At 43.0% G+C, this 26,729-nt stretch overlaps 1 protein-coding gene across 1 annotated transcript in view; it reads right to left on the bottom strand.

Annotated features, from left to right (window-relative positions):
- The window catches only part of odad2 (outer dynein arm docking complex subunit 2), a 247,559-nt gene that overhangs the window by 24,927 nt on the left and 195,903 nt on the right, over nt 1-26,729 (bottom strand). The window contains exons 20-21 of the mRNA XM_078200227.1: nt 23,067-23,255; nt 20,829-21,050 (exon numbers count right to left, since the gene is read on the bottom strand). Of these exons, the coding sequence (XP_078056353.1) occupies nt 20,829-21,050; nt 23,067-23,255 (411 nt within the window). The remainder of the gene's footprint in view (nt 1-20,828; nt 21,051-23,066; nt 23,256-26,729) is intronic.

Here is a 26,729-nt window from a genome sequence, read left to right as displayed (position 1 = left end):
GTCCTCCACGCGAGGGTAAGCGACGCTGTATATTTAGCGATCCGTGCGGCCACCGACTACAAAGGGGCCCTCGAGCTTCTTAAGAAGCGCTACATTAAACCGCCAAACGAGATGCATGCTCGATATCTTTTAGCCACTCGACGACGGCAGCCCGGCGAAACGACAGAACAGTACGCGTGCGAGTTCCTACAGCTAGCCAGAGGCTGTAACTGCAAAGCAGTGTCGGCAGACCAGAACATGAATGACCTCGCTCGAGATGCGTTTGTGGCGGGAATCGGATCGTCTTCTATCCGACTTCGACTGTTGGAGCAAGGTAATCTCGATCTCACTAAGTCTATAGAGCTAGCGGATACGCTAGAAACGGCCTCCAAAAGCCTGGCGATGTATCCCGAAGACCACGTGGAGACAGCGTGGCAGGAGCAGTCACAGACCCCACTTCGTCCAGCGGGTCCGAAAAGCTGCGTGATGGCGTGCCCACCCTCGGGCCTGATGACGGCAGCAGCTCCAGGCGGCCCGCGGTGTTACTTCTGTGGAGGAGTGAAGCACACTCAGCAGCGATGTCCCGCTAAAGCGGTGTTGTGCTCCGCCTGCGGCAAGAAGGGGCATTATTCGAAGGTATGTCGATCCAAACTTACTTCCAGGAACAGCAGTGCGGCGTGCGACTCCCCGGAGCCGGGTTCCTCGTCGTCGGCATCGTCAAGGGTTTCTTCCACGTGCGAGGCCAGGACATCGCCATTCCAGACGACGGAGTCGCAAGAGACGCGCGACCACCAGGGGTCGCTGATTTTGGCGCCATCGCCCACGTGCGACCTATGGGAGCAGCCATTTTAGTCGGCACTGACCACGAATGACCAGCAGGGGTCGTCATCATCCATCTCAGCTGCCTGCAGTGGCGCTCACGAACCAACAGTGGCGTCGATCATCCTGGACCAGGCAAAGCCTCACAGACTCGACAAGTCCATGATGGACATACAGGTAAACAAACGCACAATTTATTGTCTGTTTGACAGCGGGAGCACAGCGAGCTTTATTCACCCAGACGCCGTGAAGCGGTGTGGCCTCCAGATCCAGCCTGTCAAGCAGACAATTTCAATGGCGTCAAGGTCCCGGTCTGTCACCGTGCTAGGGAGTTGCGTGGTAAATCTAACGGTGCAGGGCACGGTTTACGAGAGCTTCAAGCTCCTGGTGTTACCGCACTTTTGCGCCCCAATACTCCTCGGACTAAATTTCATGGTCCACTTGAAGAGTGTAACCTTACAGTACGGTGGGCCACTCCCTCCGCTTTCAGTGGGAGAACAGCAGCCTCCAAATTGTCCAACGCGCTCCACCTGTAGCCTCTCGACGCTTAAGATTACCACACCCTCCCTATTCCAGAATCTCGTGCCAGGCTGCAAGCCCATCGCGACTAAGAGTAGGCGTTACAGCGCTGAGGATCGGATCTTCATTCGATCTGAGGTTCAGCGGCTCCTCAAGGAAGGGATCATACAACCTACCGCTAGTCCTTGGAGAGCGCAGGTCGTGGTGGTCAAGAGTGGGAACAAACCCCGGATGGTCATTGACTATAGTCAAACCATTAATAGATACACGCAGCTGGATGCGTATCCCCTCCCACGCATTTCTGACATGGTCCACCAGATTGCGCAGTACCGGGTGTTCTCCACCATCGACCTAAGGTCTGCCTACCACCAGCTCCCCATTCGCCCAGAGGACCGACAATACACGGCTTTTGAGGCGGATGGTCGCTTGTACCATTTTCTAAGGGTTCCTTTTGGGGTCACCAATGGGGTCTCGGTCTTCCAGCGTGCTATGGACCGAATGGTGGACCATAACGGACTGCGGGCTACCTTCCCGTACCTGGATAATGTCACCATCTGCGGCCATGACCAGCAGGACCACGATACCAACCTCCTTAGATTCCTACGCACTGCATCTCGCCTGAATCTGACCTACAACAGGGAGAAGTGTGTATTTCGCACGCGCCGCCTAGCTATCCTCGGATATGTGGTGGAAAACGGGGTCATTGGCCCTGATCCAGACCGTATGCGTCCCCTCCTCGAACTTCCCCTGCCCACTAGCGCAAAAGCACTGAGAAGATGCTTAGGCTTCTTCTCTTACTACGCACAGTGGGTTCCCAATTACGCAGACAAAGCCCGTCCGCTCATCAAGTCTACCTCTTTTCGCCTAGCACCAGAGGCTCGTTTGGCCTTTGAAACACTAAAAGCCGACATCGCGAAAGCCACGATGCATGCTATCGATGAGTCCATCCCCTTCCAGGTGGAGAGCGATGCATCTGATTTCGCCCTGGCCGCCACACTTAACCAGGCGGGCAGGCCCGTTGCCTTTTTTTCTCGCACCCTCCAAGGCCCCGAAATTCAACATTCAGCGGTGGAAAAGGAGGCCCAGGCCATTGTGGAGGCCGTCCGGCATTGGCGCCATTACTTGGCGGGAGAACGGTTCACCCTGATCACAGACCAGCGGTCCATGGCGTTCATGTTCAATAACACGTTACAGGGCAAGATCAAGAACGATAAGATCTTGAGGTGGAGAATCGAACTCTCCACCTATAATTACGACATCATGTATCGTCCAGGGAAACTCAACGAGCCCTCGGATGCCCTGTCGCGTGGAACATGCGCCAGTATGCAGGAGAATCGTTTGCAGGCTCTCCACAATGACCTCTGCCATCCAGGGGTCACTTGCCTCTACCACTTCATAAAAGCCCGGAATCTACCCTACTCAGTGGAGGATGTCAGGTCCATAACTAGAAGCTGCCGGGTATGCGCGGAATGCAAACCGCACTTTTACCGACCTGACAGGGCACAACTCGTTAAGGCCACTCGTCCCTTCGAAAGACTGAGTGTGGACTTTAAGGGCCCCCTTCCCTCGACAGATCGGAATGTGTACTTCCTCAATATCATTGATGAGTACTCACGATTCCCTTTTGTCATTCCCTGTTCTGATACGTCCGCTGCCACGGTTATCAAGGCATTTCGTGATCTTTTCACCCTGTTCGGGTACCCCTGTTACATCCACAGCGATAGGGGCTCCATGAGCGGTGACTTGAGGCAATACCTGCTCTCATACGGGATTGCCTTTAGTAGAACCACGAGCTACAACCCTAGGGGTAATGGACAGGTGGAACGTGAGAATGCTACAGTCTGGAAGGCTGTCTTACTGGCGTTGAAGTCAAAAAGCCTTCCTGTCTCCCGTTGGCAAGAGGTGCTCCCTGATGCGCTCCACTCTATACGCTCACTCCTGTGTACGGCAACCAACGCTACTCCCCATGAGAGGCTGTTTTCATTCCCTTGTAAGTCTTCCTCTGGGACCTCATTACCGTCTTGGTTGACGTACTCAGGACCTGTCCTCCTGCGGCGACATGTTAGGGCCCGCAAGTCCGACCCTTTGGTTGAACAGGTCCATCTCCTCCACGCCAACCCTCAGTATGCCTATGTGGCATACCCTGACGGGCGAGAGGACACGGTCTCGATTCGAGACCTGGCGCCAGCAGGGGGCTTGGAAACCCCTGTCGCTCCCATACCTCCTGTTAGAGACCCCCCCAACTATTGTTTCCCCTCCTGACATGGTGCGGGCAGCATCAGGACCATCACTTAACCCTTTTACTCCCGTGTACAGCTTGCCTGAGTCCAGGAGATGGTCGCCACTTCAAGGCGTGTCCGAGCTCAGTGGATTGTCACCACCTCGGGGTCAACCGGCCCGTGAGCCATTGGAGGAGCCGTTGGACACCGCCTTGGGGAGAACGCCACCGCGAGTGCCTACTCCGGTGTCATCGCCGGAGTTGAGGAGGTCACAACGATGGTGCGGTCCCCCTGACCGTCTGAACTTATAGACTGATGACCAATTGTTCTGTGTTTTTTTTGTACCCCACCGGCCTTTGTTTTCAAAGGAGGGGTGCATGTGGTGAACCATCGTTAGTTCCCACCAGGTAGTACTGAGCCAGGGTCTGGCCAGTACTATGAGTCTGTATATATGTTGCTGTTGAGGTTAGGGTTGGGTTGTTCTACATGTTACTGTTGGGGTTAGGGTTGGGCTGTTCTACCTGTATTATAGTTATTATGGTACATCCCAGTCGGGCTCCGCCTCCTGGGAGAGGTATAAAGGTCACTGCTCTGTCTGGGACCCCTCAGTCTGGGATCGTCTATTATATATGGTAGCTCTACTGTAGTAGTTAATAAAAGCCTTTATTTCCTCGAGCATCTCTAGCCTCGTCAGTTATATTGCGCGTCAGGGACCTGTCTGCAAACATTAAGATCGGGGCCCCCTGTAAAAATGGCACCCCGACCTCTGAACAGCTGAGCTGGCTGACACGATTCCCAAGATGCATGAATTTGCAGGTAGCAGGTGAGTGAATCCCATCTGACAGGTGCTGCCAGCACCAATGGGAAAGATTCTGGCTTTCCCGCTGGTGTGGGCACTTTGCGCCGATTCAGCTTTGCGGCCAGAGTGCTGTCCTTTGCAGATGGTAAGAACAAATATACCCATTGCATCTTTTTCAACTAAACAAAATAGGCAACTGCCATTTTCTGGTTCATTTCCTAGCACAGTGTCTTGACCAATCAGAATCAACCTGTCTGGTTTAAATTTAAACAAAACGTGGCAGTTAACTGTCATCCATCAGTTAACTGGTGCATTCTCCATGGAAAAATCTCTACCAATCAGAGTCCACTTGTCAACCAATCAGCACTCCCATCTCATGTAATGCAAATTGTTGTTGCCTTCACTTGATAGTCTTGTGAATTGTCCTGATGAGTGCAAGATGAAACATTTACATTTCTTTGTAATATTCAAGTTCTGTACTACCAAGTAACTATTAGAAATGACAATTTACTATCCTAATGAATCTGTGTGTGGAGCCCAAAATTGCACATATTACTTCAATTCTGATTTTTATTTTGTTTTAAGTGAAACTGCTGTGTTTTATGTAATGTATATGGCTCAAGTACATACTGAAAGTCAATTCCTATTGAAAACTGTGGGAATTGGGTTTAATTTTAACTGTAAAAGGTGCATGTCCTGGAGGCTTAGCCCAATTTAACTTTTCAGACCTAAATCTCTGACGTAGTGATATTTTCTGCATTATTGTTCTCTATTTAGAATACTTCTGTGACCTTTATTAACAATAATATTCATTGTGTTTACACAGTCCTAATGGTTTTTGAGTCACTGCATCTGTGTTTTAGTCTGTGTTTTATTCTGTTTTTCATCACAGGATCCTGATATAAACTCCACTTTGTTGCTTAATTGCGTTGATTTGTGTAAATGATGTTCATTTTTACTTATCCTACAGAAAAATGTTTTGAGCATTCAAGCAATAAAATTTCTTCTGCAACAGAATATTTACTAAACGATGTACTCAATCTACAAAAGCGATATTGCCTGTATTGCATGAAGGTTTGAGATGTAAGACAATTATTTACAATTGTGTTTTCTTATGCATTCTAAAGACCTTACTGTAATTCACCTTAACAAGAATGTCTAATGTACTTAAAGAATACTGCAGTTTGAAATGTTTGCTGGGCTCTACAATTGTGAGAGGCTGCTCTGTATGGTCATGTGGTTTTGTTCGGTGCCAAATCGGAAGGAAAAGACATTCCCTGCATTTTACACAGAAAGATAAATAGAGAAACGAAAACAGATGAAAGATGGAACTACTGGATGTGAACATAGTCAGATTCATCACTATTCTGGCACCCTGCAATGACCTGGTAAACTTGGACAATGAATATATTTCCATACCAATTACAGTTTGATTTTTTTTGCATTTTTCTCCCTCAACTGAATCTATAAAATATTCTGCTCACTTTGAAAATCTTTTGCAATAATATTAGCTTAGAGCAGTTAGTTACAAACCAAAAAAAGCTCAGATTCATTGCTACTGCCGTATGGTCTTAGCAAACACATAGCTAACTGAGACAAGCTCTTTTTTGTATGACTGAATGACACTTGGACTGCCAAGAGCAGTTTTATGCCAGCTCTAGTGCCTGTTATTCAAACATAGCCAAATCACAGGTCTCCAGAAGCACAGTCAAGTCAAAGATAAGGGAGCCTCTCACTACTACTCTCTCCCAGCTGGGATTTGACAGACTATAATGCAACACTTTGTTAGATATTTCAGTTTCAGTAACTTGATAACTTAACACTCATTTTGAAAAATTAACTCCAGCCAGTGGTATAGCTCTAAGAGATTCCAAGGCTTCTTGACCTCTAGAAAGAGCTTTAAACATGTTTTCTCTTTTTTGGCACTGTTTCAAATAGCAGTGCACTGCTCATGCGTGTACAACCCAATTTATACAGAGGTGTTGTGGCGTTAAGTGTAAAGGCAGCAGGCTGCTGTTTCCTGTTCATCATTACCAAATCTAAAATGAGAAAGTCCACACCTGACAATTCTCAAATCAAACTCTAAAACAAGTGGATTAGATTAAACAAGCCACACATTTTCATTAGCCATCCCTTATATAAACAAAGCAAGCAGGTAGAGTGCTTGATTTCCAAACCCTCCCATCTCTGTCAAGCTTTTGAGTGTGAGGTGATGGAGCACCCTGATGAATGTTGCCAGAGAGGATTGTGCTCTCTTGAGTACACTTTGACAGAAATACTACTCTCATTACTCCTTTCTTTCTTTTTGTGCTGTCAAATTAACCACTAATTTACAGCTTGGAGAGACTGCAGCATTGTCAAAATGCCAAATCTACACACTGCACCTCCAGCCTAAACCCTGGAGCCAGTATTCACAGCTGAAACAGTCAGGGCTGCCTGATGCCAAGCTCCAAAAGAAAGAAATGTCAAAATATAGCTAGAGCAAATGTTATAAAAACAAGTAACCAGAGCAACTATGGCACAATTTGAAATAATCATGTAAACAATGAACCTGTTAGATAAATTTAGCAGACAAAAAATTAATCTAATTTGAATATTTCAACAACTTGTGTTATATACAAATAATAGTATTATAAAAACATCAAAAACTGCTGTTTTTACAATTAAGTCTGAAATTTACATTATAGCTACATACCAGCAATTTTGGTAGTTGCCATTTTGAAACACCTTTCGTGGAAATTACCAATAATTATCCTTCTTTTGTAGTTTAAATCAATTACTCAACAAAACTTATGAAAAAACTATTTTTAATACCGACAGTAAGTCAAAGCTGTCTTCAAGGATTTATGATTTCAACTAACAATTGCCAATAGCCTGGAAGCAATCTACAGTAAAAGGCAGCATGTGTAACTTTCAGACAGAGAGACAATAATGAAGCATATCGATATAAAACTGTGAGATACCAAGCATACATGTCAAATCAAACTAGCTGATAATTCATCTTCTTACTATGCATCGAGGTTCACACCGTCTGGTTCTTAAAACCTAATGCATACAAAAGAGCTGGGAAGAACTCAGTGGAGACCGTCTCCCAGCTACTTTCAAATTTAGCACAATTATAACTCAATCATGATTGATCATTTGTATACAACATTTTGACTTTATACTTTGAAAATTACTCTTTGATTCAAACAAACTTAGCTATTCTATAATCAAGTACCACTGCAATTACCCACTGTTACACAAATAGAAATAAAAATATACAATGAGGCATCTTGGATTTATACAACATAGTGAAATAAATCTTCCAATAAAATTTAGTAAATGTAATCAGCTGGTTAGTATTTAGAAATAACAGCTTCATTACTAAGCTTACCCTTCGTTTAAGGTGTTCAAAATTTCCCAAGTTTTAATTAACTGTTTAAGCATTAAATTTCCTTTACAACCTTCTAATTACAAACTTTTCAACATATATTACCAACAAAATTAACAGATTCCAATAATAATATTGAAAAAAAATGGATCTGTAAGATTTCCTGGGTTAAAGTAGTCTCAATGGCACGACAAGCATAAAGCAATTCATAATGCTAAACAAATCTGTTCATGTACTTATTTTTAAACATATTTTACCCGACTTACATTTACAACCACTTACTATTACCTTCAAAACTCCATTTTAATCGTAGAGTCAACCTATGTACTTAGCACAAATGCAATTAGAATATAATTTCCATGAAAATACATTTTAACAGCAATTTAAAATTAAATACCGACAATTAAAAGGTACATTCTATGTCACCCTTGACCCTGTGATGACACTGTCTCTCTTTGGGTTGGGAAGCATTTTCCGATCGGGGCCATTGTGATCTCCTGGACTCGTTTCGATCGCCTCAGGGGGTCGGAGAGGAATTTCCCAGATTTTTTTTCCCCATATTGGCCCTGGGGTTTTTCACTCTGGGTTTTCGCCTCTCCCTGGAGATCACATGGTCTGGAATGGGGGGGTGGGGGTAAGTTAATAGGTTGTAATGAACAAAGCATCGTAGCTGTGAGGGACAGCTCGGTGGATAGGATATTGGTATGTAGATAGGCTGGAAAATTGGGCGGGGATCCTGGATTCAGGATTCAATCCTGGACCGGGGAGCGGCGCGGGCTTGGAGGGCCGAAGGGCCTGTTCCTGTGCTGTATTGTTCTTTGTTCTTGTTCTTTGAGTCACAAGGTCAGGGGTTCAAAAGCCACTCCTGAAACTTAAACAGTACGCAATGCTGTACTGTTGGAAGTGTTGCGTTTAAGCTAAGATGTTAAAGCTTGGCCTCACTGCTCTCTGCAATAGACTCTGTGATACTATTTGAAGAAAAGCATGAGTTTCTTCGTGTCACAATTTATACTTTCAAAACAGATTATATTGATCATTTATCACATTGCTGTTTTGTGATCTTTCTGTGTACAAATTGCAGATTTGTTACAGAATACAACAATGTGGTATGTAAATAGATGGAAATTTTTATTTTTTAAAATTCATTTGTGGGACATGGGCATCACTCACTGACTGGCCAGCATTTATTGTAATTACTTCACACTCTCGATCCAACTATTAAGATTTACCAATGTTGTTGAAATTAGAAAATTGAGAATATCATAGTAAATACTGCATTAGAACTATGTTATACATTTTTTAAAAATCAATGCTGGGATTTTCTGGCCTCACCCACTACTGAGATCTTCTGGTCCCACTGAACATTAATGGAGTTTTGGCTGGACTGTTGCATCTCCAGTGTCGGGACTTGCCATGAGGGGGCCGGAAAACTCTGGCCCAGGAATCGGTCTTAATCAACACTGCTGCCAGAGCAGATGGAACTGTCACACCATTGGACCTTAAATCATTCTCCAAATGTTTCATGCATTGCAGATCTTAGTAACATGTGCAAAATGGTTACCCCAAAATAAAAACATGAAAAAAAATCAAGGATTTTGTGCTTCGAACACCTTAGAGGCACTTGCATAAGTTGCATTGCAACTCTGTACCATATCAAGAGTATTGAGATTATTTTAACAAACAGAAGAACAGAAGAAGGGTTGCACAGTGGCATAGTGGTTAGCACTGCTGCCTCACAGTGGCAGGGACCCGGGTTCAATTCAGGCCTCGGGTCACTATCGATGTGGAGTCTGCACTTTCTTCCTGTGTCTGTGTGGGTTTCCTCTGGGTGCTCCGGTTTCCTCCCACAGTCCAAAGATGTGCAGGTTAGGTCAATTGACCATGATAAATTGAACCTAATTTCAGGGGATTAGGAGGGTAAATGTGCGGGGTTACGGGAATAGGGCCTGGGTGGGATTGTGAATGGGACAAATGACCTCCTTCTGCACTGTAGGGATTCTATGACAAATGTGTTCAACAAATGTTATAAATTACATTGCATAAGACTGCCTTAATTACTGTTTTATTAACTGATGGATTTTCATAACTACACTGATACCTTCACAGCAGTTAAGTCAGCCAGATCAAATTCTAATTATCACACCATCCTGAGGAGATAGTCTCGCATAAATGCAAATGCATGAAAACACTTTAAAGATACATTTAATGTTGGAAAACAGCTATTGTACTTGCTCTTTGCTGACATTAAGAATGTAGCTACCATTTAGATGTGGTGAGCAAAGCAGAGCAATTCTTCATATATAGGGCGATGTTTTGCCTGACTTGTGATTCATATGGAGCAAACTGCTGACTTGGCCATGCTTGTTTAAACAGTACCAGTGACAAGCAATTGCCTGTAACATTATAGGAACATAATCAACTTCTCATTGTCCATCTTTCTAACCACACAAATTAATTACACACTACTGAAACAATTAGGATAATCAAAGTGTTGTACATTTTCTTCTGCTTTATTAATTTCTCTCTTTGGGGATCCCCACACATCACCATGAATCCCCTCATGATCTCTCTCATTTCTGCAATACACACATCTGCTCTGTCAGCTTTGACCCTATGTCTCACTTAAAAGAGGTTTGCAGTTAAAATCTGCAGCTCAGGAAACCTATTCGTCTGGCCTGGAAAACCAATTGACTATTTCACAACAAATGTAAATACCAGCAACAAATCCTGAATAGCATAGCATTACTAACATACTGAGAGTTGATTTTGGCTTTTGGTCAACCAATCATCCCGATGGGAAGAGGTTCCTATGATTTTGAACCCCTGGGCTCATTTACATTTGGTAGGCAAGTTGCAGGGCACCATATGTACAGATGAAGCTTGCTAACTTGATGCCCCAACTTTGGGCCAGCAAAATACTGTGATATCCACGAACTCAGCCCCAGTACCTGTCCCCATTCAATTGTACCTCAGCTCCATTTATCCACCTTTATATCACATAACTTGATACCTAACAAACATATATTGGTCTCAATCTTAAACTCCAATTGACCCAGCATCTAAAAGCCACTGGGGGAGTAGTATCCAGATTTGTACCAAGCATTGTGTGAAAAATGCTTCTGGATTTCACTCCTAAATGCCTACCTCAAATTTTATACATATATCCCTTTGTTCTGGATTCCCCTCAGCAGAGGAGATAGTTTATCTAGCTTATGGAATTTTTAAATCGTTTTAAAAACAATTAGATCTACCCTAAACCTTCTAAACTCAAGTTTATATAACCTGGCTTCATAATTTAACCCTTTTAAGAACATAAGAACATAAGAAATAGGAGCAGGAGTAGGCCATCTAGCCCCTCGAGCCTGCCCCGCCATTCAATAAGATCATGGCTGATCTGAAGTGGATCAGTTCCACTTACCCGCCTGATCCCCATAACCCCTAATTCCCTTACCGATCAGGAATCCATCTATCCGTGATTTAAACATATTCAACGAGGTAGCCTCCACCACTTCAGTGGGCAGAGAATTCCAGAGATTCACCACCCTCTGAGAGAAGAAGTTCCTCCTCAACTCTGTCCTAAACCGACCCCCCTTTATTTTGAGGCTGTGCCTTCTAGTTCTAGTTTCCTTTCTAAGTGGAAAGAATCTCTCCATCTCTACCCTATCCAGCCCCTTCATTATCTTATAGGTCTCTATAAGATCCCCCCTCAGCCTTCTAAATTCCAACGAATACAAACCCAATCTGCTCAGTCTCTCCTCATAATCAACACCCTGGTATTTTAAGCCCTGGTATCATTTTATTCAATCCTCATTGCCCCAATTCCAAGACTTTTATCTCTTTCCTGAAGTTCAGTGCTCAAAACTGAATGCAGCACTCCAGATAGGCTCTAACCAAAGTTTTTTTTACAACTGAAGCATTATTTTCTCACTTTTAAATTTCATCTCCCTTTAGATAAATGCCAATGTTCCACTATCTGATTAGTGATTTACATAGATGGACACCCAAATCCCTCTACTTCCTTAGAAGTTGAATGTCAGATAGCAGGGAGATTTTAATTTTTAATGAATTAGTGCTAAGTATATAAAACATATCACCCTAAATACAGAGATTAGTGCAGCTTTGAATTACTATGTAGAGTAAACAAAAACCACATTAAGATAAAAGTTACCTTGGGTAAAGAGTCTTTGTAGTAGTCATGAGGTCATTGAGCCTTATGTTACATGCAAACTGTAAGTAACAATGGCCTGGATTTTCATCCTCGAGGTGAGTAGGGGAAGTTGGGAAAATGTTCCCACAAAGGCAAGATCTTCATTGCAAAGTGTGGGCTGGAGTCAAGCCAGACTCGGGGAGAAGTGCGGAGATAGTCACAAGGGCTGTTATGCAGAGGTGGACTGTTTAAAAGGCCCGCCTCAGTGCAGTGGGACTGTTCCCCCAGTGAAAATAAAAACACAAAGACCCTCCAGCCCTCAAACTCCCTTCACCCTCCAAACATTCCACCATGTCCCATACATGCTGCCTCATGCCCCCCCACCAACCAACTCCTCATTGCCCCTTATGCCCGCTATGTCAACACTTCGCCTTGATGCTTAGTATCAAGTTTCTCTAAATTATTTCTGAAAACAAAACTTGTTCATTTGTTGTGTGCCATTAAGTAGTTTACTTGAGCTAGTGTCAGTTATGTGCATTTACATAATGGTTTAAAATAATATACATCCAGGTGCTTATTAAAAAGGAAATACAGGAAAATGGATACCAATGTTAATATTACATTAATCATTTGTTGATTGGTATGATAACTTTGTTTCACCAAAACCTTCCAAGCAACCCATTTTTTCAACCAATCCAGAAATCATAATATGCTTTTGCCTTTTTTCTATTTACATTAACTGAAGGTGAAAGCACATAATAAGATTCTCAGAGATGAAATCTGCAGAAATTTTGAGGCATCCAAACTAGTCTGAGCAATCTATTTTGATTAAATTTTGGAATTAAAAGAAAATGTTTTAATTCCTTTGGGAAGGATTTTTTTCTCCATCAAAACCAACTACGAAAAAAACAAAACAGGTTTTGTCAACTCCACTTGTCTGCATCCTTTCCAAGGCAGCTCTTGAAACCCCATTTTATATTTGGGGAGCTTGTTTAATTTCTGCATCAATAATCATTTGTCTGGCATCAATCAGAGCTCAATGACTAGACAGCACCATTTACTTCTAACTTCAGGAATGCAGCTGACATACTTAATCTTTTAAGGCTACATCAGTTCTGTCAGTGGTGCTTCTGGATTTTGTGAGGTACTATTGGTACGGACTGATATTCAGGGTAGCTGAAGGCAAAAATTAAAGTAGTTGTGATCTGGAATATTACTAAAACTAAATAATAGATAATTGTTCACCAATGAAGCAACATTTGGTATAAACCAGATCATTTCTACTAAGTTACAAAGTTCCAGAACTGTTATAGTGCATGACCAGTGGCAACAATGCAGGTGAGATAAATTACAGCGCAATTCTCCGAAAAGATGACCAGGCCGAATTCTCCCGTTTTCAGGCTAATCGCCCATGCCGGTGGGAAAATAAGTGTTTCCCGCTGGCGTCGACAACATCTGTCAGTTGGGATTAACCCACCTGAAAGATGCAGATGAGCTCATTTTGAGCAACCCACTAGCCAGACCTGCTGTTCCAAGACTGGGTCACTTCATGCACAGAGACAGGCTCCCCTCCCCCAAAAATGAAATGGTATCTCCTCCCCCACTAACCAGGGGAGCACCACCAACGTTTCACTAAGAGGGGTATCCTCCTCCTCACCCACAAATAACGCGTAATGCCGACCCCACTTCAGGCAGGCATGAGCGTGCCCGAACGCCCCAGAAACCCCTCAGCCTCCCTTCCCCCTCAGACTCCCCACTCAGCCTGATTCCTCCTCAGAGCCCCCCACTGCTCCCCTCTCGCCTTAAACCCCCCACTTTGTCCCGCCCCGCTTCAGGCATGCACACATGGTGCTCTGGCCCTTGGCACCAACTCTGGCCTGGAGCCTCAGGCTCCGAGGGGCTCAAGGAGGTCCAGTGGCCATTTGCCACTTTGCTGCTGCCAGGCTACAGAACAAGGGTTCCTCAGGGGTCCTGGGGGTTGGATGGGCTCGGGTTGGGAGCAAGGGGTTGACCTCACCATTCTGCGCTGGGTTGGGGGTGCACTCAGTCCCAATGTATGCACACAGCTTGATTTGAGCCTTCCCAACAAGTTGAATTCTTTGAAACCCTCTCCTGAAGTATTGTGTGCAGTTTTGGTGTCCCTATCTGAGGAAGGATGTCCTGGCTATAGATGAGGTGCAGCGAAGGTTTACTAGGCTGATTCCTGGGAGAGCAGGTCTGTCATATGGGGAAGGTTAAGTTAGTTAGGATTATATTCATTGGAGTTTAGAAGAGTGAGAAGGAATCTCATAGAAACTTATAAAATTCTAAAAGGATTAGACAGGTATGACGATACTGTGCCTTTAAGAAATGTATTTTAATCATGTTTCCTTGCAGATTTTCAAGCAGCTCGTAGCATTTTATTTTGGCACCGTTTTGTCTACAGCTGTTATCTCCAATTGCTACTGAAGCAATATAATGGGCATCATGTTTATTTTAATCTGGACTAATGCAGGGTCTTGTGGTTTTTAATGAACACTTGGGATTTCTAGGTGGAACATGATTGACAGGTCAGGGGTTGCTTGGAGACAGTTTTGTTCCACAGAAAAGTTCAAGTTTTTAGTTTTGGTTTCGTTGGTGTTAGAAGCTACTGGAAGCAGACAGTATCTATCTCTCTCTCTCTGTCTCTCTCTTCAGAAGCTTTTTGGGAAATTCCAGGACTATGAAGCCTCAGAGATTTGTTCCAGTATTCAAAGGCCCAATTCACAGTAGGTGTTAAAAAGCTGAAGATCCAGCACCACATGAGCATACTTGCTTTTTTGTGCCAAGTCCAGAAAGGGGTGTATGTTTATGGGATGTTGTTTGACTTGGAACATCATAAATAGCGAGCTGTGAGGTTTATAGTATATCATGTTTGATTCTTGTAATTGGTAAAAGTTATGCTAAATCTTTTTATTACATTTTAAATATGTCCTTAAATAAACTTTGCTTGATAAAAGCTTCCTAGTGGGTCACTTGAATCATACCTGGAGTGAAACACTTTATGCTCACCTGTGTCAAATTCAATTGTAAAAACCTAGGGTCTAGGCTATCTTCATAAAACACCTTGGAGTTTTTGGCCAGGGTCTTAATGATTAGGAGCACTTTTGCAGGATTATAATCTATATTCCTTGTTTGGTTTGGGATTAACGGACTCAAACACAGTGAGTGGCGAGTATATTTATGTTTTCTTTGCAGGTGTTACATTCGGTTTAAATAGGGAATTCCTTGTGGAATAATGACTCTTTCAGAGGCTAAAGGTTCCCTGGGGGTGGAAGAAAACACTCAGGATGGTTTACAAAAGATGACTAAAATAAAGCTTTTGGAATTGGCAAAAACGTTGCAGTTGACATTAACTGATGGGCGAAGAAGGCAGAGTTAATTGTGGCGATAGCTTAGCATTTAACATTGCCAGAAACACTGTCAGAATCATTGAAAATGACCAGAATTCAATTACAAATAAAACAGCTTGAAGTAGAAGCGAAGGAAACAGAGAGTAGCAAAAGCCAGAGAAACGGAGGCAATTGCAGGAGAATAAGCAAGAGAAAGGGAGGAACAAAGAGCAGAAGAATTACAGTAAGAAGTCTCACAACACCAGGTTAAAGTCCAATAGCTGTTGGACTTTAACCTGGCGTTGTGAGACTTCTTACTGTGCTTACCCCAGTCCAACACCGGCATCTCTACATCAGAAGAATTAAAACAGCTTGTACATGGAAAGGAAATTAAAGAGTTTGAATTGCGATTAAAAGCAGAAGAAAAAGAAATAGAAAGAAAGGAAAGAAAAGGAAAGGGAAAAGGAGAGAGAATCTGAACTTTGAAAATGGTGCCATGATCTCTGAGGAGCCGACCTTGCTGACGGGTTTAGGTTCTCCCCTCTCTTTCACAATGCAAATGACCCCCCTCCAAAACAATTAATAAGTGGAGGTGTATTGCACTCAGGATCACGCTGACCTACCCGGTGGGAATCGTACCGCCTTTCCTGCTGGAGATGACACTTAGGGGGCAATTCTCTGACCTCCTCTGACGGCTGGCGGGAATCCCGATGTTCTAGTGAATGGGGCATCAGCCAAAAATTGGGATTCCTGGCAGGCGCGAGGGCTTTGGGATTCACCCGACCCACCCCGCCAGCTCTGATCGGGTTCCTGCCCAGAGTGGGTGGCAACCTGATAATTATGCAAACCCACTTTTTTGAATGTCATTAGCAGGTTTGACAGCCAATTCACCAGCCTCCCACCCTTCACCCGGCGCACCAGCGGGAACGGCACCGGGCAGTCTTTACAATTGTTACCCACAAGCAGGGACATGACGTGCTGGACCTCAAGGGGCCACGGGATACACTAGCCCCTCAGAAAAGAGAGATATCCTCCCTGCCCCACCACTCAAATCACGGGTCACCCCCCCGCCCCCACCCCCCCACCATGCAGGCATGAGGGTGACCGGACCCAACTCCCACTCAGCACCTCTTCCCCCTCAGAACCCCAAAACAGTCCCCTTTCCCCTCAGACACCCCACTCACCTCCCATTGGCTTCACATCATGCCGGTGGGTAGAAGAATTTAAGGATCGTGGTGAATTCAGCTTAAAGATGATTTTGAATAGGTAAATTAATATTTATGTATGATAATCTGGCTCACACACTCGTTGGACGTGAACCAGGTTATGTCAACAGCTAGGAACCAGGAGAATCTCAAAATGAGATCTCCTCATTGCAAATCCCATAATGGCACTTTACGCAAGAATCTCTGGCCATAACAGGATTTGCGCCTGTGTGAAAGGGGCTGGTGAATCACCCCAATTGTACTTAAAATTGTAATCCCCCAAATTAAGTGTTCCTTTCATGGTAGCTAAGTGCTGCTATTAAACTATTTATTTTGCTTTTATTTTCTATGATTTGTCTCTTAATTTCTGTTTATCTTTCTTGGTTCCATCCAATCCCACCCTTTCCATCACTACCCTACTTTATCAAAATACATTTCTTAGAGATTGGACCTTTAAACATTCATATAAATGATTTGGTACAATAGTGCTATGGCCATGAATATAGCAACATTAGGATTTTTTTAAAACTCTGAATACATTAACATTGCTAATTTTGACAGGAAGTTCAAAAGACGTTGCATTATCTGAAGAGAAGTGCAAGACTAGGTAATGTTAGTTTAGGATAATAAGTCATTATAGGGGTCATGAAAATAGGAATGAATAACTTAATTATGGGGGATTCTATGCCAGAAATTATTTTCCAATTTTGCCTAAGGGAAGACTGCTTCGAAAAGTATTGTTGCAGCCCTCATGGTACTAAACATACCAAACGTGATTCTCACATGAACTCAATGCTCTAATATGTTTCTTTTCTTGGAATTTAAGAAGAAATTCAGCAATCCAGCCAGGAGTACATTTCAGGGAATCTTGTATTCGCAGCCTTTTAATTTCCATCCGTTCAAATTAATGGAGGCAAAATCATGCTTTGGGCACCTGTAATTTCTCAAGATGCCTGTAAATCGTGTTCCTACCAGCAGTGCTGGATTGTGGAATATGCCAATAAAGAAGAGGAACTGAGAGAAACAAACCCAGATCTGTACACTTAACAAAATTTCAAGGGGAAGCGGTTCAAATGATAAAGCATGGCAAGGTCGAGGGGAGGCGATGGCCTAGTGATATTTTAAGTTTAAGTTTATTTATTAGCATCACAAGTAGCTTACATATACACTGCAATGAAATTACTATGAAAATCCTCTAGTTGCCACACTCTGGCGCCTGTTCAGATACACTGAGGGAGAACTTAGCATGGCTAATGCACCTAACCAGCACCTCTTTCTGACTGTGGGAGGAAACCGGAGCACCCGGAGGAAACCCACGCAGACATGGGGAGAACATGTAGACTCTGCACAGACAGTGACCCAAGCCGGGAATCAAACCTGGATCCCTGGCGCTGTGAGGCAACAGTGCTAACCACTGTGCCACCGTGCCACCCCCTAGATTATTAATCCAGAGATTCAAGGTAATGCTCTGGGAACCTGAGTCGAATTCCGCCATGGCAGATGGTGGAATTCGAATTCAATTTAAAAAATCTGGAATTAAGAATCTACTGATGACCATGAAACCATTGTCGATTGTTGGAAAAAACCATCTGGTTCATTGAAGACCTTTAGGGAAGGAAATCTGCTGTCCTTACCTGGTCTGGTCTACATTTGATTCCAGAGCCACAGCAATGTGGTTGACTCTCAACTGCCCTCAAAGGGTAACTAGGGATGGGCAATAGATGCTGGCCAGCCCATGTGACACCCATGTCCCTCGGATGAATAAATAAAGTAAGCATATAGCCTGGTTAATGTCCCAGGCAGCACTTGGAATAGATTTTGGGATAAAAACTGTCTAGCTCTGTTTCTTAGATGTGGGTATTATGATCTGCAACTTGGCCACATTGGTTCCATTGGAAGTTTGGTTCTTCCATCACATTATCATGATTGTAGCATAGGGTTGTATGTTTACCACACTGCTAGCTGCCTCTGCACTCAGCTGAAGTGTTGTGTCAATAGCACTTTGTCCAGCCAACCTTTTGTTCTTAAAGGCAATCTACTCCTTCAGGTCCAACCCACAGCCATGACCTCCTTCTCAGGCAGGGCAAGGAGGCAAGTCCCAGCCAGAGCAATGATCAAATCCCATGCTGTTGACACCAAACTGATCCACACCAGCCATCCAGCCAACTGAGTCCCTGAAAGAGTCTTAGTTGCTGTGGCAACATACACTTTTACATGCAAGTTGTAACCTGGAACTATGAATAGTTTCTTTCCATCACATGGCTGACCAAGAATCCCTCCCGCTCTTAGCACTTACTATTGGCGTTCGTTGGAAGGATTTAAAAGTTGTACTTAACCTGTTGGTCTCATTCTGAATGCACCTTTCTTAGCCATCAAGTCCTGAGATGGAGCTTCTGGCTTAGAGACAGGGATGCTACCACTGCACCACAAGATCTCCGCGAAGGCAGTGTATCCCTTTTAAAGGGAAACTGCACTGAATATTATTGCTGCAATTTAAAATTTGGAAAATGGAACTGCAGGACAGAGATTTCCAGAATGAAGGTTGCAACACTGGTGGCATTAGTAGTGAAGGTGGGCAGGAGGCCCTCAAAAACCACCTTAAGAAGAGAATGGGAACAAGTGATCAGGGTAATCGATTCCTGGTACTTAGACCTGAGAACATCTAACAATGCCACAAGCAGCATAGTGGCCTCATACAACTGGTCAAGTTCAGGGAATGCACTTTAACATGACGTCTCCTAATTGTCAAAGGATCTACCTCTCAAGTTGCTCGATGGACTAATCACTCACTCATCATGTCTCAAACATAACAACCAAATATACTGCCTTACCAACAACAATGCTGTCAACCTCTCACCCACCTCTCGTTGCTTCCACACACCTTCAGCTATTCAGCTATAGAAGTCACATCATCACACTGACATTCTTCCCTCTAACTTGCAGGAAAGGGTGTCACATAATAGAAAGGAGCAGGGCAGAATTGTTTGGGGACAAAGAACCCTTCCATCTCCTGAGACCTACTGAGGATATGGCTCTGAGCATCTTGGGTGTACTGTAATAAAGCCTGAGTTATCCAGTGTCATTGAGACCATTGAGAATACCAGTATGTTCCTGGCTTATAACCCTTCTCAACTCCCAGCACATCCTCATCTTGCTATCTAGTATGATGAGCAGAGTGCTGATAGCATGATCATCATGGATCTCTTGCTTTCTACTCTATCCTGTCTTACTTCACACCTTCCTGATTTTCTGCTTTCTGACACCTGAGAACTGCCACCTGCTGCCTAATCTGAGTTAGACTAGTTATTAACGAGTGTAAGAATCCAGGTAAGCATTGCATATCTTGCCCAAGTCTCCATCACTGAGTTCAATGTCAAAGAATTTCGCAGAAGGTCCTAGGTAGTGCAAATCAACCGATTAGAAGTTTAAATGTCCCGGGCAATTTAAAAGTATGCATGTACGCCAGGACATCCGTAGGTTCCCAATGCACAACACAGATTTAAACCTAGAATTTGCTGTTTTGCGCGCTGGATGGTTTGGACCAATGTTTACCCTCTGTTGTCGTAAGTTTCCAGGTGTGTGGGCAAAGAGGGTTTCCACTGCATTTTCAAAAATTACAGTGGCAGCATAGAAAAAGCTCTAAGGGAATTTCAGGTACATGCTATCATTTAAGAATAGGTTAAAATAGGTAGTTGAGGGAAATGGGTCAAACCTTGGTTTAGGATTACTGTTCATATGCAGGATAAACAGCCTGGTTGATCAAATGGCCTGCTTCAATTTTGTAATTTTTATGACATTCTCAGGGCGGCACGGTAGCACAGTGGTTAGCACTGCTGCTTCACAGCTCCAGGGTCCCGGGTTCGATTCCCGGCTCGGGTCACTGTCTGTGTGGAGTTTGCACATTCTCCTCGTGTCTGCGTGGGTTTCCTCCGGGGCTCCGGTTTTCTCCCACAGTCCAAAGATGTGCGGGTTAGGTTGATTGGCCAGGTTAAAAATTGCCCCTTAGAGTCCTGAGATGCATAGGTTAGAGGGATTAGCGGGTAAAATATGTGGGGGTAGGGCCTGGGTGGGATTGTGGTCGGTGCAGACTCGATGGGCCGAATGGCCTCCTTCTGCACTGTAGGGATTCTATGATTCTATGATTCTCTTCATCTCAGAAAGTTCAGCATCTCACAATCCTCGCCCCTCAACACACCAGGGAATCTACTGGATAAGCTACAGAAAATCAGGCCTAGATCATCTATGTTTTAGAATATGTTCCCTAGATGATTGCCAAGACAAAGTTTTTTTATATTCAGATATTAAGATTTGCCATTTACCAATTACTCTGCCTGGAAAAATGCAAAATAAAGCAATAAAAAACGCTGTAAAGGATCAAATATATTTACTCGTAACTTTTGGGAGTTGTTTGAACTTACCTTAACCACACCATTTTCATGCATGGTAATGCAGTTTTTGGGGTCAAATGAAAGCTGGTACAGAGCTTGTGCTGTAGCACGATGTACAAAGGGATTTTTTGATTTTAGATAATGGACCAGTGGGGCCACAGCCCCAGTTGATCCGAAGGCAACCCTGTTGTTACCCCACTTACAACAGCAGGCAACAGCATCTGCTAAATGTTCGCGAAGCATATCATCTTTCTGTAAGAAGAATAAAACAAGCATGTCATTTGATCACTGGGAATATTAATGTTATTAATGTCTATATCAAATAATTATAACTGCTATGATTTTATATATACAAAATTCAATTTCACAGTCTTTAATTATTGATTAAAATCATTTTTTGATTTTACCAGAAGCTGAGACACTAAATAAAAGTCCACAAAATGGCATGTTTCAAGCAATCTTCTTAGCTTTGCTTTTTGTAACTTAACCTTTGGACTCCAGGCATCATTTTATTATAACTACACTACATTCTTTCCAAGGGTAATATATCCTTCACAAAATATGTTGCTCAGAACTGCTCATAGTAATTCAGAGGTAATGTAACTAGGGCTTTGTATAATATTATGCATATGTGATTTAATAATTCGTATGTTTTAGGTATGTAACTTTTAGTTTGGGGATTGAAATTTTAAATGCAAGATAAAAGGTTTGAGAAGCTGGTAAGCAAACCTAGAGTCATTGCAATTCAAAGGGTGACCTATGTTTGCTTTAGAAGGTCAGAGATGAAAGTGTTAAAACATTAAACAATGGACTATCTCTCTGAGTTTTGCAGTGTAGATGTAATGTCTACAGTTATGTCAATAAGGAAGTTAAATTATTCATTTTCTACAGAAAAGAAAGGTTTTGAAGTAACTGGTGACAAAGGAAGGTCTTAAAGCATCTGTATACTTTTCAGAACAAAGCACATGTTTGGGAATTGGGGATAATTAGCAGTGACTAGTGAGGTACTGCAAATATCAGTACTTGGGCCTCAGCTGTTCATAATGTTTAAGACAATAAGATGTAAAAACAGAAGTAGGCTATTTGGCCCATCGAGTCTGCTCTGCCATTTAATGGTAATCCTAAACTCCCCTTTCCCACCTTATCTCCATAACCCTTGATTCCCTTACCGATTATTATGATTAATAATTACTTATTATTCAAGGCTGTCTATCTCAGCCTTGAATAATGTGGGGAAAGAGGCAACTCCGCAGGGGGGCAGCAGAGCCAGTCTTTGCGGGGGTGGGGGGAAGGGGGCAGAGCCAGCCTCTTCGGGGGTGGGGGGAGGAGAGCCGGCCTCCGGGGGGGAACAGAGCCAGGCTCCGGGGGAGTTTCTGGGGAGAAGGGGAACTTAGAAATCAATTCCAAGAAGCTCTGGGTACACATGCTCAGTCACCAGTACTCTCATAGATTATTTTGTCAGTGTACTGTGTATGCAGAGTGCTCCTCTCCTTGGAAAGACACTTTATGGTCCACGTTAATGGCCAGCTAGTGTGAAACATGTGCCGGGAAAAGCTTAATGCTGCTGGAGCGGGCAGGGTGAGGGTGGGGAGAGGGCAGGGTGAGAATGAGAAGAGGGCAGAGAGTGGGTGGGAGGGAGGGAGGATACCGAGATAAGGGAGAGTGTGGTCTTGTACTTCTTACGTGCTCCCTCAGAGGACAGCTGCTGTGGAGAAACACTGCTAAGAATTTCGTGGTAATACAGTCAAACATAAACCTCAGTCATTTCAAACTTCATTTCATCCCGCTCTGGATCAAGGCTGCAGCTAAAACATAATTGGCCTGCTGGACAACCATAAAAGCATACAGGCCACGTAAAATTGCAGTCAATTAGTTCCTTAATGGGCTAATTTGCCTGCTTGATTGTCAGCAGATGCGCTTCCAACTCCTGGGCACACACGCTGACCAAATTATCGCGTAAGGGTGCATGACATCGGGATTCACATCTGACATCTTCTCACTTGATTTCACACGCTTCTGGGTCAGGGGCATGCCCGCCCAAGCAATGTAAAATTCTGGCCCACATCGGAGTAGCTAAAATGTGGAACTTGCTACCATGAGGAATATTGATGTAATTAGCAAAGATGCCTTTAAAGGGAAGCTAGATAAACGCATGAGGGAGAAAGGAACATAAGGGTATTTTAATGGGATTAGATAAAGAAGGGTGGGAGGAGGCCTTGGTGGTGTATAAATATCAGTGTGGACCTGTTGGGTTAAATTTTTACTTACCGTGTATGTTAAACTTGACAACATTGGGACAACTCCATGATCCGTTATAACTGCTAAGTTTTCTTCATCCATGGCTATTTTGGCTAAAGCTGCACAAACACTGGCCAGAACCTCTATGTCATCAGATTTTAGCAAATTAACAATTAATTCCAGACCACCAACAAAGGAGCGAACCATTTCGCCAGCTTCCTAAGAATGTAAGCAAAAAATATTAAATTCTGATAAGAGCTAGAAAAGCAACATATGTGAATCAGGCTAACCAAGTCATCAGACAACATCTCGGTTGGTAGAAATTTAGATGAACACATTTTTTTGTTCAAAACCTAAAATCTTATGTTGTTGGCTGTGACATACAAATCTTGCAGTGGTGGCCTCAAACAAGGGAAGGCACCTTAATTGTATATACAGAGGTTCTATGATTCTATGAAAAAACATTTCATGCTAAATAAACCAGAAAGCATAAGTAATGTGGATAATTTAAGAAAAGTGTTTGAGGTTGGGGGCCGGAAGTGGATTAAATTCATAAATCCCATTTTCTGAGGATTAATGAAATAGGATGACAGACCTAGAAGTTGGTTGATTTTCTCAGAAACCTCTAAGGCAGTCTACTGTTTTGTTTGCAAATTATTCCCTGGATCTAGTAAAGGGAAACAAGCATTCATTGATGGATACTCTAACTGGAGAAATGTTGCAAGAGATCTTGCTGATCATGAAACTTTCTCATATTAAAACTATATATGCGTTTGTTCAAAGATGAAAATTATTTGGAAGAATTAATTCTGCGTTAGCAGCTCAGTTTGAAAAGGAGTGTTCTTGTTGGAGGAAAATGCTGTGACGTGTTATTGCCATAATCAAACTGTTGTCTTCTTTGGGACTACCGCTAAGAGAACATGATAAGTCAGCATCGTCAAATCGAAGAGGTAATTTTTTTAGCCAGCCTTGAATATCTCAGTGAATTTGATGAGCTTCTCAAAGAACATTTGAAAAATTATCAATATTGTGGCTCGAAGAAAATCAACTTTTTAATGCACCAAACCTATGATGACTTCATCACTATAATGGCATAGCGGGTCAGAAACCTATTCACTAATGAAGTAAGAGATGACAAGTACTATTCCATAATAGTTGATCTAATGTGATGAGTCACGTGGACCAATTAACATTAATTTTAAGATATGTGACCAGCGATGGTAGAGCGATTTCTTTGCTTTGCCCAGCTACAATCCCACACTTCTGAGTGTCTGGAGACAACGGTTTTGTAAATTATTGCAAATTTAGGTTCGGTGGAAGCAGAGGGATTAAAATTTAACAAGAAATATAGGGTTTCTGAAATGATGAGAAGAGTACAAGATGCAGGAAGTTATTTTTCAATAAAACTAGAGACAATTAAATCACTTTATAATGGAAAGAGAAGATCATCGTTAAGACTGTCAATGTTATTTGTGACACAATGGTGGAGCAATTGCAAAGTAGAGGTGAATCTGAAGAAAACTGTTGATTTATTTTGCATGCTTTTTGACAAAAGCTGTGATGAAAATGCTAAAAGTCATTGCAGTAAGAAATTAAGTGAATTCTACTGGTAGAACATAGACACAAATCTTTTTAAAGATGAAGTGAAACAATTCATTTATTTTATCAATAATGATGAGCTCTGTGCTTTGAGATCACCAGCTGATTTGTACAGTCTTGTACGTGATGGTTTGCAGGCAATCTTTCCAAATGTGGAAACCATTCTGAAAATATTTTTAGCAGTACCTGTCACAAATGCTTCCAGTAAATGTTCTTTCAGTGTATTAAAAAGAGTTAAAACTTATTTGTGAAGTACAATGAGGCAGGAACATTTGACGAGTTCAGCAATATTGCTGATTGAGAGTGTGTCTTTACAAGATTTTACCTACGATGATGTAATTGATGATTTTATAGAGGAAAAGTGTAGAAAAAAAGCTATCTAAATTGCCATGCCAACAAAGGTGAAGAAAAATAATCCTAAAATTCTGTTCCTCTTCCATATTCTCGTTTAAATTCTGTTTTTCAAAATGGACACTGTTGGTCTTTTGTAATGACAGCAGCTGGTCACAAGCTGATAATTCTAACTACCATCACTCTCAAGACTGGCTTCAGAAGGTCTTTAGGGCAAAGAATGGAATCCTGCCAGACAGTCATTAATATTGGACTTGGACTCACTGGACACTCCACTCACGTGAATTTGCAGCAATACCTTCTTTGATTTTGAGAGCGGAAGTAGTTAACTTTTATCTTTGAAACTGCATGAGACGCTATGAAATATACTGAATGGCAGTGTATGGATCTTGTTGATTGGAGCATTTGCTCCTTCACTGGACTGGCTCATTCTGTCCTCCGCTGGCCTGTGCTGCAGTGATGTCATTGGCACATTTTTCTATCTCATTGTTCATCAGCAAGTTAGCTTTCCTCAAGACTCACATCACAATATTGACCATCTTTATCGTCATTCTAAAAAGAGGTAAGCTTGGATTTCAATTCAGCAATTACTCCTACAGGTGTGTTTTTACAAGTTAAAAAGCAGTGATCAATTTGTATATTTCTGTGGCTTCCACCTTTGCGTTCTGTAGGGCGAGGGTGGCTGAAGTCAGGAGGGGCGTGAAGTTGGTGGGGGCAGGCCTCAGAAATGAAGGTGAGTGCAGGGTCCCATGAACTGTAAATTCGCTGCCTTTGGTTCCAGGGGACCACAAAGAAAATGCTTCAAAGATAATTTTACATATTTATCAGTGGCTGGATGGGAGCTCAACCCATGAGTAAGGCAGGAAAAAAAATAACTAGGTAGATAGAAGAAACTTGTTGCTGCAGGCTTAAACTCAACAGATTTCCTGTCTGCCTCTCTTTCCCTGCCTAGTGATTTATTTCCTGCTTTACTCGGGAGTTGAGTACATGGTGAAAATGTAAATTTACTTAACCTGTGGATTTGATGGTACTTATGGAGCACATGGCTTGTGAGTGAAAATTCTTGTCCTTCACCTCTCTGAACTCCCTACAGCTCGAGAGGAAATTCGGTACTTAGTGTTTTGTCATATTAGCCTAGGTTTTCCAGTCTCAGAATTGTCCGAACCGGACATACCTGATAAGATGTGCTTCAGGACCATGTGGAAATCCTGATCCAATGACTTAATGGGAATTTCCGGTAAATTTAAATTTCTGATGGGGTAATTCCACTGCTCTCCAAGACTCTCAAAAAAAGCCTCTGAGTAAGAGTCAGAGATTTCAAACAGTTCTGGCTTATTTACCCAAACAGTTACCCAGCAAACGTTAGACAGAAAAATCCTAGTCTAAATCCTGTGTAATGATACAACTTAGACCCCCAACTGCCCCCTCAACCTCCTAACCACATCCCCTGACACCCCCCCCCGATCCAACCTGATGGGCTCCTACCACCCAACACCTTCTCAACTCCCCCCCAACTCCCCTGACCCAACCTGACGCCCCCACTAAACTATTCCACCTACTGAACCCCCGACCTGACTAAACACTGACCTTGACCCCCCCCTTGATCCTACCTGACTACCCCTGACCAATTCACTCACCCTATTCACCTACCACCCTATTCGCTTGCCAACTGAACCATTCACAAACCCACTGAAAAGCTTGAACCACTTATCAGAATTTGGCAACTCATGCTGCAAAAAGGGG

This window comes from Mustelus asterias, chromosome 2 (assembly GCF_964213995.1).
Source record: "Mustelus asterias chromosome 2, sMusAst1.hap1.1, whole genome shotgun sequence".
NCBI classification, from domain to species: domain Eukaryota; kingdom Metazoa; phylum Chordata; class Chondrichthyes; order Carcharhiniformes; family Triakidae; genus Mustelus; species Mustelus asterias.
The sequence above is the reverse complement of the archived record's forward strand: the minus strand, read 5'-3'. Positions and strand labels throughout refer to the sequence as shown.